The sequence below is a fragment of the Triturus cristatus genome, chromosome 8 (genome assembly GCF_964204655.1).
Source record: "Triturus cristatus chromosome 8, aTriCri1.1, whole genome shotgun sequence".
NCBI classification, from domain to species: Eukaryota; Metazoa; Chordata; class Amphibia; order Caudata; family Salamandridae; genus Triturus; species Triturus cristatus.
The window spans coordinates 1,114,604,508-1,114,620,450 of record NC_140591.1 but is presented as its reverse complement, the minus strand read 5'-3'; the positions used below and the strand labels follow the sequence as shown (position 1 = coordinate 1,114,620,450).

The following is a 15,943-nucleotide window of genomic DNA, read 5'->3' as shown; positions in this document are numbered from 1 at the left end:
CTTCCGTATGGCCAATACCTAAGACTACGGCGTAATTGCAGCAAAACCCAGGATTACAAGAAACAAGCCCTGGATCTCACCAACAAACTCTCATCAAGAGGTTATCCTGAAAGAATTCTCAACAAATGCCAGAAACGGGCACACAATCAACCAAGAACGGCATTACTGGAAGAAAGAGTCAATAAAGATGTTACGTCACCATTGACCTGTGTGACCACATACAATACAATATCTAATCTGGTTACTAAATCCATTAACAAACATTGGTCAATCCTCAACAGCGGCAACCTCAAATGGGAGAAACCTCTGTTTTCATATAAGAAATCCAGAAGCTTGAGGGACACTCTAGTGAACACACGCCCCAAAATGATGGTCCAAGCAAAACAAACTACTGTCCTCAACGCATGGGGTCTACCGGAAATCACTGGACACTACAAGTGTGGTAATTGCAGCGTCTGTCACCTTACAGACAATACAAAAACCCTGGAACTTGAACCTGGTAAGGTGTGGACCTTGAGAACACATACCAACTGTAACAGTACAAACGTAGTTTACAGGATCATCTGCCCCTGCAAACTCCAATATGTGGGGATGACAAGCAGGAAAATTAAACAGCGAAATTGTGAACATCGCAGCACCATCAGGTGTAAAAAAATCAATGACGAAACTTACGGAACATTTCCTTGTGCAAGGCCATACAACTAATGATCTGAAATGGACCGTTATTGAACAAATAAAGACAGGGGAGAGAATGCAGGAGCGATTATTTGAAAAAGAACAACGTTGGGTATATAGACTTTCCACCCACAAAAGCGGATTAAATGACAATATCCCATGGAACTCTGTCCTTCCAAAATAGACTGTCATTCATCCAGTTAATTGTTAACAATATTGATTTACCCAGTGTTCCATCATTGTAAGAGAGTGCCTGTTCTGGCTGCCTGTTGTCCTCTTTTGGGTGCCTTGTGTATGGGACTAGGACTTGGGTTTCGTTTCCAACTCTCTTTACCCTCCGTCTCTGGGATTTTGTCCCTTATCGGGACTCCTCGCCCGATTCTAAGTCAAACTCTGAACCTTCTGCCCATTTGACCAATAGGTCCTTTCGCTCGCTGTTTACCAACGCGTGCCTGCTATATAATTCTTTTTCTTTCTTCACGTTTTAATGAGATGGGCGCTTCCGTATTCACTTGCTAAACCATTAGCATCCCTAGTTACCAATCACGCTGTGCCTCTCTGTGAGAGATACTTCCCCTTTTCTCTGAGCGTCAGCTATTGGTTTCCAACCCGGAGCAAGTCAACGCTGATTGGCTCCCTTTCCTCCTATTGCCGCTAATCAGGTACTACTTTACTTCCGCTTTTGATACCAACTGTATCTCGGCCACTGTCGAGACGCGGTTGCGGGTCACGGTTTCAGGCGTAACAGCGGATCCGTTATTTCCACGAAGTAAGTACCTTCAATACATGTGGGTGGGCACCACAGAGCCTGTCCCTCTCCTTCACGCCGCTTTACCTAACCACGTATCCTCCTTTCTTTAGATTGTGGTAGGACTTGGCAACATGACCTCGGCATCCTCGAGGCACGTTTGTTTCGCAACTCCAGTAAAGCTGGCCCTTTCGGCCTTTTTACCTTCCCCTTAGTTTTGTCCCGATTTTTTCGTTCACGCACCCATGCTTCTGAGAGTGATTCTATGTTGTGGAGTACATTTAGTTGTAACTTAGGACGCCGCCGTCGGTACTAACTAGATACTGGCTATGTGTGTTCTCATGTGGGACGAATGGCACCCGTGCTAGTCACCTGACCACTCGTCACTTTTCATGTGCACCCCGGTACCTTCCTTGTGAGTGCAAAATATCACTTGTGTGTCTCATTCGGATACATGGAGTGATCACGGGTGAATTCAAGCCCGATTCAGTGTTTACGTTTTGTGAGACACAACGGAGCACGGTTATATCTATTTCACTGCAGTTGGCTAAACAGTATGACTGTTGAGTTTAGTCACTTACCACAACGTTACAATAACATTGGTTGACGATTGAGAGGAGCTTGAAACGAAGCTGTGTACAGAACATATGTTGTTGTGTATATATAGTTTCCTTCTCTTTTTTCCAACAGGTACTTTTCCTTAAGAAATACGAGTAAGGATTACCCCGCTGTAAATACAGGAGGGTTTTTTCATTCTAACCAAGGGTAGGGTACACCTTAGCGTGTGTAGACCGCCCTGGTTAGCATCGGTCCTGGCGAAAACCTGGATAACTTCCCTTAAGGTTGAAACATGTAGACCTATCTCACTATTTTTTTCACTTCACTTTTTTTCGATACCTTAGGTCAATTTAACCTTATATGGTACCCCGCCAATCCTTTTTAACATTGTTCAGTTGCTACATGATTAAATAATTTTTGACAGAGTTAAATCTGACCAATTTTTAAATCACTTTCTGCACTTGCACCACACCAAAAAAACCTAAACCAGCTCCACTGTAGTCAGGTGTCGCAGCACAGCCGGATGACACTCGGTTATCCAGGTGGGACCCCGATGATGTAGCATGTCACCAACCAGGTTGGTGAGTGAGGGGTCTTCTATAAGAAAAGATAAGCCTTTCTTTTCAGTGCACCTCTCTATCTCCGAGGCATTGAATTACCTTTGAGGGTGTACTCATTCTATTGTTTGTTTAATTTGTTCCAGGGGACTAGGAGTACCCCAAGCAACAAAACCCTTTCTCTCCTATTGTTTTTCATCCTTACCGTTTCTTCATCAGTATGTTGGCTGAACAAGAATGAGCAACAAAGTAGGAGTTTGAGGATTTTAAGTTGAGAATTAAGCTTCAGATTAGTAAGGGGTCAACAAGAGGAGTGGCATAGAGTGAGACCATGGCAGTAACCTTCAGCAGGAAGCTATGCAGAGTCAAAGGCTGCATTCATGACTTGGTTCGAGAGAGGAGAATCTTCTTGAACCAATTTTTAAAAATCTTTTCTACAATGTTTAAGTATGCCATTAGTGAAAGATTTCAGACAATCCCAGAATTCAGAGCCACAATAACCAAGGAAAGCAGTTGCAAAAGCACTTTTTAGCACTGTATACTACACCTACCACATCCATTATTTTACGTTCTCTGCCAGGAGGATGTTTCAAGGGTTAATGTAAGGCTGCTTCTTAAAGATAATAACCAACTCCAGTTTAGGGTCTGCCTTTAAAAAGTCAGGGGTGTATGGCTGAGACCCTAAGATGGCTGGATTCTGCCCACCTTCTGAGATTCGGAAACATCACACTCGGGACCTAATGCTGCAGGACCTCAGGTTGGGAAACATCAACTCATGGTGCAAGGAAACGTCCGGCGCCATATTTGTAGAGGTCACTTGCAATGGGGATGACTTGCCGCTTGAGGCAGTGGCGCACACAGGACATTTCAATATGACTGTCACAACGAAAAGAAGACTTCAAGGGGAAGTTCCCAGTATAGTGAGCATCTGCAGTGATGGACTCAAAGTAGCATGCAGGTAGGTGGAGTGCGCTGGGGCAGGTAGGAGACCCAAGACCGCATGCCTACGTTTCGACTGTGTAGGCCTGACCACTGATCCTAGCAGCCACATGGAGGCAAATGGGCAAAGGTGCCATGCTCAGTGGCCTTGCAGAAGTGCCCAGCCTTGACACTGGAGGAGGCATGCCAAGGTAAGCCACCTGCACGTGTAGCCACAGCAAACACCTATGAGACCTAGGTGCCACGGGATGTATGAACGTACCAGACAACACTGTCCACTCCAAAAGGACCTAGTGGCCCTGCCAGAGAAATGGATCCACTGGAGTAGTCAGGGGGCTTTGGAAGTGTGGTGAGAAATGAAAGTTGTTGCGATACCTCCCTCTTGAGCCAATTCGACTTGGGCCTCGACCAGAGTCCCATGAAGTGACTGCACCTACACAGGGAGATCGCAAGGTATCAGCAGCCATCTGTTGAATGGAGGGTAGAGCCCCACCCTGTGTGTTGCACAATAAGGTGCAGGTTGTATGAACAGGTTTCCTCCTTCACAGAGGATATCAAAACTGTATACCGAAAAGAATACAACGAACAGAGAGTTAAGTGTGCACACTCGGGCAGAGAATGCAAGTTAATGACTGTGGATTTCTGCAAGCACGTATGCTACAACTGGAAGAATAATGTCATTCTACAAGGGGAAATGTGAAGATTTGGAGAGCCAATATGCATACAGGACATGTCAGACCTCTTCAAAGCCATACTGATACAACCAAAGAAACCTCAATGATGATGGACAGTGCACACAGGTTGGCCCCACTGTTGTCAAACTGAAACCTCCCGCCAGACGTACAGGTGAGGAAACCATCTCTCCAATAAGGAGGCTATAATGACAAGGCTATGCAAGAAGAACCAATTTCTCACAATGAGGCACAACTGCAACTCTCTCAAGATGAATAGAAGTGTTGAAGGGGGGGGCAATGAGGAAGTGCTACCTCTACATACACAATGGGGCTGCCCAAAGTTCAGACAGTTTTGAGAGGGTATTGTAAACAGGGTCACACAAGCGAAAGAGGACCTATCCACTACACTTATTTAGGAGTAAGACTATCTTGTTTCTCAAATTGGCTGCACAACAGATGATACTCTCCCTTTGAAACAGTGCACGTATGGGTAAAGAAAGTGTGGGTGCTGCTGAACCATGCAAAATTAGCATATAGCATGCTAAACATGGAGCAGCAGTTTAATAAATGTAACTATAATGTGTAGGTACTTTTTTTAATCATGTAGAATTCAGGTTTGTGCTCAGTGTGTCCAATGTAAGCAAAACATTTAGTTGGGTTTGGCTATTTATTCTATTTTCTTTTACTGTATGGCTTGCGAGGCAGTGTATTGCGCGGGGGAAACACTCTAAGAGCAGAAGCATAAATAAGTAGCTTCCCAGTCGATCCATTCAGCAGCTTTATGGTGGTTGGAGGGCAATTACTGGGCTAAATGGCCAGCACTATCTCTTGAGTAAGTAAGTGGCATGAATGGTGTGCAAGATGCAATATCACAGTCTCTGGACACTTTTCCTTACACTCATGATGTGTGTATTTGGAGGTCTGAAAAAAGCAACTATAATGCAACACTGACATGCATCATACTTCTAAAAAGCCCACTACAGGCTTTGTATGACCGCAGAAGCTACAAGCATGAGCTGTTACATTTGTTATCAGCATACTTCTCTAACAATGGCCTTAAATAAAATATATGAGTAGATTACATGATTAACACTTACACCATGGCATATGGATCAGGAGAAGTAAGAATGTATGTCGATTGCATTTCTGGAGGGAATCATACCATTTTCGGAAAGTTTGAGATTGATCATTAGTTGTTGGCTAATGATATTTTCAATATAAAAGAGTAACTAGTTAGGGTGCCTCTCTTGCTACAACCATAATGACATGACATCTCTTAGACAGGGAAAGCGGAAAGAGAGAATGTGTACCCACCTCCCCAGGTGTGCCAATTTGCTAGTTCTTTTGCAGTCTCTATACGTTTTGTCACTACAGAAACAACACTGTCTAGAATTTCTCTCACATTAGAGGTGCATACACAATTAAGATATTCTAGATGTTTTTACTGATCTTATTTCCGGTTTGCGTGAATTGCGATTTTTCAACCCAGTGAGGTAGAAAGTATTGGTCTATTAGGAGCCTGTATGCATGAGTGAATGTAGTAGCTAGGTTGGGATCTATTTCAGCGTTGAAGAAGGCCAGTGATCCACATGGGCAACACAATAGTAGACAAATGAGGAGGATGCACTAGTCCTAGCACTCACCAAACATCCCCCTTTTTAATCTTATCTGGGGAACCTGTACCAATAAAAAGACATTTATTGTGAGTTTACCTTTGAGGTAATTTGACAATTTTGGATCCCTTTGCCTATCCAGGACTGGTGTTCTACAGCACTTAGGTGTACTCTTATGAAAGAACAGGCTAGTCTTACCATTTGTAAGTGCAACACGTAACCAATAGTGTCCTGCACTGTGGCCTTTAAAAGCTGTTGGTGAAAACTGCTACTGTAATTAACATACATTTTCCACATAGCATGTGCAGGTAGTGGGCTTTGGAACTACTTTGAGAGTCTGTATACACTCCTCTAGCAGTTGCAGGTAGTCAAATGTGAAGACCTCAGGTGCAAAATCGCAATATTCAATGCTCTGAGATTTGGGTGGTGCAGATGGCTTGAGGCTGACTGAGGAGAGGGTATGGGTGCAGCAACTACTTTTTGTTGAAGATGGATATTTCCAGAAGAAGCTAGTACCACGGCTGCTGTACCCACATAGGAAAGGTACAATTTACGGACTACAAATGTAATCCACAATAATGGTGAAAACGCATGAGCAAATATCTCAGACGACTTGAGCCACAGGGCATTGCCCATTGACTGAGGGTGTGAGTACCTAGAGGCGAAGCATGTTGTCTGTAAAGAGATCCACCACTGGCATTTCTCAGGGGTGGAAGTATGGCTGAAGCACCTAGGTATTGATTTCCTATTTCTTTGTTTGCTGCCTCGTCCTTGTGAGCAAGTCTGTAAACTCACTGTCAATGACCGGGAAGTATTCCATTAGGTCGACCGGGTGAGAATGGCACAGTGCCAAATTGTCTTCTCTTGCACCACCAACAGTAGAGACTGCGTACCCCCATGTTATCTGTGCAAATGAGCACTGTTTTATTGTAACATTCTGAAACCTCGCAGCACTAGCTGCACTGCCATCTGTTGCAGTAAATTGAAGCAAAATTGAAGCAAAGTTGTAGGTCTCACTGGCCATAGTTTGTCAGTTGGCCCATGTACACTCCCCAATCTGTGAGGGACGAGTCTTTGTTCATGTTCACTTGCGGCTGTAGGATCACCGAACAACTTGCCCAGAAACAATTTCTTGTTGTTCCACCATTGTGGTTTGTGCTGAACCCTGGGATCCACCAGCATGTGCAATTGTGCGTTTTTTGAACTAGTGCAATGCAAAATGCTATTATTACCAACAGTTTTATTATTATTCTCACTATCAGATGGCACATGGTCTGGTAGAGGGTAAGCTGCCTTTAAAAGGTCATTACTCTCTTGTTGCTGGGGTAGGCTTTGCCTGTCACTGCATCAAGTATGGCTCACAGGAACTGTTGTGTCGGCTGTGGAAAGGTGAGATTTGTTGGCTCCGATGGCAAATCCCAATGTGGGAAGGAGTGAGATGGCTTTTTTATGAGCGTGAGCAAGGCTCATTACCATCCGGAGTGGAAAGACATGAATACCAGTGTTCTGCAGATGTACTGCTTACCAAGCATTAGGTAAATCTCCGAGGGTAGGAATTGGTATGGGCTAAACTAACCAAGGATTAAGGTTCTGTAGAGAGGTGTAAGGATGGGGATATGTGCGTAGGCATCCTTGGAATTGAGGGTAGACAGGTAGTCTCTGAAGCAGAGCAGTGAAATGATATCTTAGAGGGGTTGCAATCTTGAAGTGCTCCAACATGATGGACTGATTTAGTGGGAAATGGTGGAGTATTGGCTGCAACATTCCATCTTCCTTGAGAATGATAAAATTAAAGGAAAAATCCCTTGGCTTTGCTGGTGAGATTGGAGGGATTCTATAGCTCCCTTTTGGAGCAATATCTTCACTTCTTCCTTCAGCAGCTGTAGGTGGTGCTGGCTGAAGTTGCGTCGCCAAAGTGGTACATCGGTTGGCCGTCCTTGACGAACAAGTTACTTACCTTCGGTAACCCCCTATCAGGTAGAGACTAAACCTAGCTGCAGCTGCCTTACCTTTTGAATTTCCACAGGCGTCAGACTGGATTTGGAAGATTTTGTGTGAGCAGTGCCCCTGCACACGGGAAGATGGCATCAATCAGCTGCGGCATCTGCCCCAGAAGTGAAGTAGTTGTACCTACATAGGCGCCACCCAGGCGCGCTTACATCAGTTTCTTTTCACGACTTTCCACGCCAGAAGCACAGAGCCATCCCTGCAGACCTGAATGTCCAGACAGTAATGTTAGGTGAACGTCTGCTTGGAAGACCAGGTCGCTGCCTGCCAGATATCCAGGACAGGAACTCTGTGTGCTAACACAGTGTTGGCAATTTTAGCAATGGTGGAATGAGCCTGCAAACCTTCAGGAGGTTGCTTCTTGGCCAGTGCGTAGCAGAGTTTGATGCAGAGCACTACCCATCTGGCAATGGTCCACTTCTGCACTGCCCAACCTTTCTTTGTGCCAACATACCCTACGAAGAGTTGGTCATCCACCCGTAACTCGTGTGGTCATAGTAGAATGACAATGCGTTTTTTGGGTCCAGACGGTGGAGTCGCTCCTCTTCTTCAGAGGGATGTGGAGGAGCATAAAAGGTAAGCAAGGTGACAGATTGGCCAACATGAAAGAGGGTGACCACTTTGTCAGGATAGAGAGAGAGGTAATGTAGCTTAGATGATAAGGCCTGTAGCATACTTACACTGCAGGCAAATGAATTGCCACAAGAAAGGCTGTATTCAAGGTGAGAAGCCTGAGGGGACAATTGTATAGAGGCTCGAAAGAAGCACACTAAAAATTCAAAAACAGATTAAGGACCCACTGAGGCATAATGAATAGTGAAGGAGGGAAGAGATAAGTAAGACCCTTGAGGAATCTATGTACAATAGGGGACATGAGCAAAGGGGTTTGATCAGACAACGATCGGAAGGCAGAAATGGCAGAGAAATAGCCCTTAATAGTGCCCAGAGAAGAGCCCTGCTGGACAAGAGAAAGAATGAAAAGCAAAACTTCAGAAAGAGGGGCAGAAAGGGGATCAATAGATTTTTCTGCACACCGTGCCACAAATATTTTCCAACAGCAGGCATATACCGTCTTAATGGGAGGACGTCTGGCTGCCAAGAGGACATTAAAGACGGAAGGAAGGTCGAAAGAGGTCAACTGTTGGCGCTCAATCTCCACGCAGGAAGGTGGAGAGTGGACTGGTTAGGGTGGAAAACACTCCCCTGCTGCTGCAACAGAAAATCTTCCCAAAGGGGAAACCTGATCAGAGGATCGATGCCCATGCTCAGAAGCTTGGGATACCAGACTCTCCATGCCCAGTCTAGAGCCACAACGATGACTTGGGCCCGGTCGTTCTTGATCTTCTTGAGAACTCTGGGTAGGAGTGGTATGGGCAGAAAGGCGTACAGGAGGCCTGAGCCCCACTCGAGAAGAAAAGCACCTCCAAGCGAGTGCCACCTTGGAAACTCCAGCGTACAAACTGCTTACATTGCGCATTCTCGGCAGAAGTAAACCGATCTAGCCAAGGCTCTCCCCAACTCCAGATGGAGACGCCATTCGTGATCCGCTAGGCATCTTCAGTTGAGTTTGTCCGATCTGGCATTCAGAGCACCTGCCAGATGTTGAACCACCAGAGAGATGCCCTGGCGTTCCAGCCATGTCCAGAGACACAGGGCCCTTAGGCCTCTCTGCTGTCCCACATCCACCTCAGTTTGCCTATCGATCCTTTTGTGGGTGTGATGGAAGCTTCCATCCGTGTCAAGTCCCACCCAGTCTCTGCGTGGCCATGGGTGTCATTCCCACAGACCTCGTGGATCAGGTGGATGTGGGGCAGTAGAGAGGCCTAAGGGCCCGGCTGTAGCATGAGAATCCTTAAAGCTCTCAACCACGAATCAGACTAGTCTCAGAAAAGACTGGTGCTATCACAAGGCAAAGTCCATAGGGAAGCCAGGACATCCCCCCGAAAAGACAGTTGTCCTCATCCAGGCATGGCGCCAGCACCCACGGTCATAGAAACTGCTCTGCCTAGCGAGTTGGTCATGTTAAGTAAGCATCGAATAGTGAACTTTGCCACGTCTCTCACATCGGAGACAGCTTGGGAGATTAAAGTTCGGGCCTTCTCCGGGACCTGAGGCAGCACTCGCACAACCGTATCCTACAAAGTGTGGGAATAACAGCCCAAAAGGCATGCAGTGTTCACGAACAGCAATGCAGGAGGGCGGAAGACACCATCTTCCAAAATAAGTCCAGCCTCTTGGATTCCCTATCCAGGGGAACGGTAGGGAAATTGCTTTAGAAGGTGGTGGCTTGGACCACCAAGCTCTCGGGGTTGGGTGTTGTGAGAGGAAGTTTGGGTCCCCAGGTTTGGGCGATGGCAGAGGGCAATCGTCCTATTCACAGAAGGTCCTGATCTGCGTTTGGACCAGGAACACAACAAGATGTGAGTAAAGGCGCCACAGAATTGGAGTAAGGGTTTCGACGTGAAGACTCCCGGTTACAGCACCTCGGTCAAGAGATTAGTCTTGACAGCCACCATGGGCATCTGAAGGTCAAGCTCCTCAGCCGGCCTCCACAACACCACTGCATAAAAAGCTCCCTCCTCCGTAGCCACGGTAGGAAGAGAAAGCAGACCAGTATCTGGAGAAGTATCCAAGCCACTGGCCTCACACAGGTCCTCAACCTTTGCCAACCCTCTGTTTTTCCTCATAGGGCTGGTATTTTGGTATTCTGAACGGTCTAGTGACCATTCCCAGGCTTCCTCGAGACCTAGCCGACGAAGCTCAGGCTCCAATCTAGGAGGCAAGGTTCCTGCCAGCGTGCGCGCTGGGGATGACAATGAGGAGGAGCATCGGTGCAAGGGAAGGTTAAGATGGCACCACCGGAGTCAATCTGGATCCAGATCCGGTGTCCAGCTGCTGACGTGGAACCAGATGGGGCCCCTTCCGACCCCATGGGGCTTGAAGGCACGTTGACTGGGTCGGGCTGCCCAAATATAAAGGTGCATGGCCTCATAGATCTCTTTCAGTTGGGTGGGGGTCACTCCGGCCATCAGAAATTCAGAGAGTCACAAAGAGGCGGCACAGCCGCAGGTTCCGGGGAACAAGGCCTAGAGCGCCAAGGCTCACTTGTCGGCCAATAGCAGAGGAGAAGTCGAAGAGTGCTTCAACTTCTTGCTCTCCTTTTTGTGCCTCCTACCCAAGTTTCCCCAAGGACTTCGAATGGGACAAGGAGTACTTCAAGCTCCGGGAATGATCCTGGGACCCTCCCCTCAACTGAGATCACAACTCCTGTGGATTAGCATGCCGGGCCGCTAGCAGCTTCAGAGACCGCTCCCTCAAAGCCTTTGGGGTCATGGCCCAGCAATCAGGGCACAACGTGGTGTCATGGTCACTCTCCAGACAACAAAGACAAACAAGGTGCGAGTCACTCACCGACATCGTTCTTTGACAGCCATAGCAGGGCTTAAAACTGGACTTGTGTTAAGACAGCCTTGACAAACCAGGATGTAAACCTCCAAAATAGTCAACAAAGCGTAAAAATGCAGGTAATGATGATGAGGAATCCCTGAGCTTAGTTTCTGGAACAGTAAAAGTCTAACGTTGCTCAAAAATTGCCTCTGAGGTGAGATGAAGCTTTTTAGCATAGGATTGTCCAGTTGGTGGCAGGCGAGCAAGGATGTGGGCAGAGACTCCCTCAATATAAATTTGCCTTTGTCATACATCAGACAGACCGTCTCACTCTTCGGCAGGAAATGGATTAGTCAGAGTCTAGCTCAGTGCCAGCCTTCAGGGCGTCTTTGAAGTCATTCTTGGTTGCAAGACAGGCTGCACTCAAGGCCAAGGCTGGGTATCTTCGCATCAAGGCTTCGGCTTTCAAGGTTTAGCAGTCTCTGCCACCCAATGTAACTTTTGAGGCAGTGGGGTTTCTTCTGTCATGAGAGTGTCCACAAGCATTCAAAAATATGTCTGAACAAGATGGTGGCAAAAAAACCAATCGAAGGTTGAGTCTATGTCCTGGAGCACTGTGGGTTTAAGGGAAGTCACCTTAAAACTGAAACCTCTTCTTTGAAAACAAAGGAACTTGCAAAATCTGCGCCCAGCATTAGATTTCATGAAAGTGTGCACAGCATATGATATACAGTAGCACATGCTACAAACATATATTTGATATGAGGTGTTTACAGTTCATACACGCAGAATTATTCTACCATTTTTGACTATCAGTGAAGCCGAACCTCATTTCTGCTCCTCTTTGTGAGCTGCAGCCTCAAGTTCAATTAACAAAACACTTGCAAAGAGATATTTAGGTACAACCTTGTTAGAAAAAAAGAAAAAAACTGTAAAACATGCTAGAAATATTACACATATTAAGGCTTGATATGTCGCATGAAGCTAGAAAATGTTATTTTACCGGACAGTACTAAGGCAATGCCACCACACGCATTAGGAGAGGACATTGATGTGCCATTCATGAGCTGTGTTCCACGTAACGTCCAGTTTGGAACAGAAGCTATAGCCCCACCAGGTGCACTAATGCTTACTCCAAGAGCTCCATCAGTACTAAAAGGAAAAAGAACAGATGGATGCAATTAATAAAATCAGACAATATGAAAAGGAACTCCAGTCTGGCATAAGCTCCTGGCTAAAAAACACTTTATTTTACAGAAAACTACACATTTTGATAAATCTCAACATCAGCCTGAAATATAATCTTCACTGCACCAATTAGATCAACTAAGTTTATTTGGCTGTTACCAAATCCAAACTTTAAAACAGTGAGGCCTGATCACTGTGTGATTTAGGATCACAATTACTATTGCACTCCAACTGGATAGCCAAACTACTGCCTTTGAGGCTCTCAAGGAGTCGAGCAATCAAAACTAAAGAAGATAATCGCTAGTTAGAAACATTAATATGGCACGCCAGTTTATAACAAACTTGAAAGATAGTCAGAATGAGCACATATAAAAGTAGTATGTCTTTATTTACAAAAATATAAAAAGTAACACCTATAACTATGATCTTGGGCCAAGATACAACCTCAACTGAATGTATGTGCTATGCATCGGATTTCCATAAAATGGCGATGATTATCTGGCAATGGTTAGCTTACTATTATATGACTGCCCTCTCTCCTTGTTTCTTCACAGCCCAGGATGCAAGACTGTATAACTAAGTTGGTGAGAGCCAAGATAGCTAAGCGCCCTAAATAAAATACATTTCCAAAACGAAACATCTAATCACCTAAACAGGAACGGGATTTCACGTATACCCAGGAATGCTGTTCAGGGTGTCAAATGTACGCCCTTTTTCAAAATATATTTGTATCCAGTTAACAGTACTAGCGCTGATCTGGTTGTCAAGATTCCAGTGCAAAGCTCACAATAACATGAGGCAAGAGTAAAACAATTAATAAGAGTCGCAGCTCATAGTTCGGGAGGTCATCCACTGGACCTCCACTCTCGACTTGGGAAAGATCAAACACTTCGATGTAGAAGTCAATGGTCAACCAGAAATCAAATCCTGAATATTTCTACAATGATATGAGGATGCATTTTCTCCCTCACACCTCTCCTCTCTCAGTCTCTCAGTCTCTCAATCTATCACTCTCTACCTAACTTTATTTCAGTCTACTGTCCTCTCTGTTGCGAACTTGGATTCTTCTTCCCCAAATTCAGACAGATTATAATACTGGCCACATAGGACCAGAATGTATTCAAAGTCATTCCCACTGCTGGAATACGAGGGATAGTCCAATGTCTGGCAGTTCTACAATAACAATAAGAGTGAATCCAGAGCACTTTTTCAAGAGACGAGAAGGAAGGGCTGGTTCCAACTGGCCATGTGGTTTAGAATGTTGGCCATACACGTGGTTGGTTAAGATTCCTGGATTGCTAGGCAAACTGATTATGCAGGGGAGCAGATGCAAATGTTCGTAAGGCCAACAGACAGTTACAGTTTCAATGCTCAGAGGACTATAGCCACTACCAGGGAAAGAAGCTTGTGAAAGCAGACACACCGGTGTAAATTGACACCATCTATCCTGCTTCACTCTCCTGGCATGACACACCCAACAAAAATGTAACACCTTACAGTGGACTGCAAGAACACTTTTTATAAGGGAGGACTACTCAGATCTAACAGGGGAGACACCATAATAGTATTCTTGGGGTAGAGTTATCTTTTTTTCCACTTCACAATGAATTCGGAAATTAATACATAGAAACATAAGCCAGGAAAGAGAGCAAAGAATCCTTAGGATAAATGGCGGAGCTAATACTGCAAGGCTCTAGATATACACTACATAACATTTATATGGGTGGTAGCTCATTGCACCGCAGTTAAAAAAAATAAAATTAAAAAAAACCTATTGCCGTTATGATCAGACAACAACCCAAATATAATTTCCTTTATTGCTTTACTTCTGCAATATGCTGCACAGAATGCTCTGATGAAAGCAAACTTCAACTGATTGGTTGGCAGGCCTAAAATCAAGCAGGCATCAGACCTCTGAATATCCAATCACATTTTGAAGCACCAAACCCACAAACAGCTGACCAAGCTCAACATGGTGTTTGCTCAAAATACCACAAAGACCATCCAAAGGATGTTTTAACAGATAAGGGCTAGGAATTTAATGGTATCTGGTCATTATGCATCCCATTAGCAGGGAATGGTTCAGAGACCTACCCAATATTTAGAACAAACCCATTGATTTCCCTAGACATGGAAGCCGTGCCCTAAACCTTAACCTATTTGACTCATTCAGCACCAGTTAGATCGAGAAAGCCAAATGCAGGGACCAAAATAACTCAGAAAATGCTTCAAATACCAGCCCTCACTGAAAAAAAGTTATTTGCTCACTGAAATTACAAGCAGTAAAAAAAAGAAATTACTGTACCAAGCCTGCTACAAGAAACCCAACAGTGGCTAATACAATGACTAGCCAGTGACCTGCTCTGCAAGGTATCCAGCATCCTTTTCAGAATATTCAAGTAACTTAACCCAGAACAATAAAAAATACTTCTTAGCTGGCTCTGCACCAGTACAAGCATTTCATGCCCTTCTCTGAATTACCAACAAAAAGGAGGCCAGCACATGACGCATGTTTACATTACCACAGCACACCTGATCCCCCTTTATTTTCTCCCAAGTTTCTCTCAAACACATTAACATTGGCACACCTCAGCATGACTACATAAACGGAAGAACTAGTTACTTGCCTTCAGTAATGCGGTTTCTGGTGGGTACTCCATCTTCGCGCATATTGTTTATCTTAAGAATATTCCCCAGGCGCCAGACTTTATCAGAAAAGCTTTCAGCAATGATCCTGCGCACTGCCAGGTGGCACCATGAGGCTTCGCGCCGACTCAACACCACCCAGGAAATTAAAGGGTGGGACAGCGTAAAGTGCAACCCCTGATGCGGGCATCAGTTACTTGCTTGACTCTTTCAGTTCCCTTGATCAGGAAAATGCAGGAGGCTAAATGGCCAAAAAGACTGAGCAACTCTCACCAAGACTAAGGAATGAGCCTACAACATCAGGATGTTTAGTGCGGTCTATACACCAATACTCTTGGAAAAGCCCTTACATTTCAGGAACTAGTGAGGAAACTGATTAGTAGGGGTCCTCAGTCCCAAATAGCGTGCCAAAGCTCTACTATGTTAAATAGCTTACTACAAAAAGGAGAGAGCTACCGAAGGTCATGTCCAAGAGCGAAACTTGCCCATCTTCTCAAAAAAACAGCATGACGCATCAATGCATAATGGTGCGGCAAAGGTATAGGCACCAGAGTCGATGTCAGTACCCAAAACAGGTCCCCCAGAGTCAGCTGCCACTGGGGGAGGTCCAGCTGGTAGAAACCCAACTGGAGGATCCTTGGGCCTGAAAGCACACCATAGGGAGCCAGTAATGCGTCGAAGATCTGCAGCATGGCATCTACGAAGGCTTCCACTTGCTGCCGCAGTGTCACTGATGGCCTTGGGAATTTGGGGAGCACTGGCATCAATTGGAGGGAGGGGGGGGAGAGGGGGTGTCGGCTGAATACTCTGAGATCATGGAAGAGACAGACTTATTGTGATGCCCTCACACCACTTCCTTGGAAGTGCAGTGATGAGATTAAGACAAATCATACTTTGCTTTTTTGTGTTTTTTTATTGTTTTTTTACTAACAGGACAACTTTCAAGCAAGG

General features: G+C 45.3%; 1 protein-coding gene across 2 annotated transcripts in view; it reads right to left on the bottom strand.

The window, feature by feature from the left end:
* The window catches only part of TPP2 (tripeptidyl peptidase 2), a 398,345-nt gene that overhangs the window by 240,474 nt on the left and 141,928 nt on the right, over positions 1–15,943 (bottom strand). For both annotated transcript variants that reach the window (XM_085622690.1, XM_085622691.1), the window contains exon 11: positions 12,162–12,310. In XM_085622690.1, the coding sequence (XP_085478816.1) occupies positions 12,162–12,310 (149 nt within the window). The remainder of the gene's footprint in view (positions 1–12,161; positions 12,311–15,943) is intronic.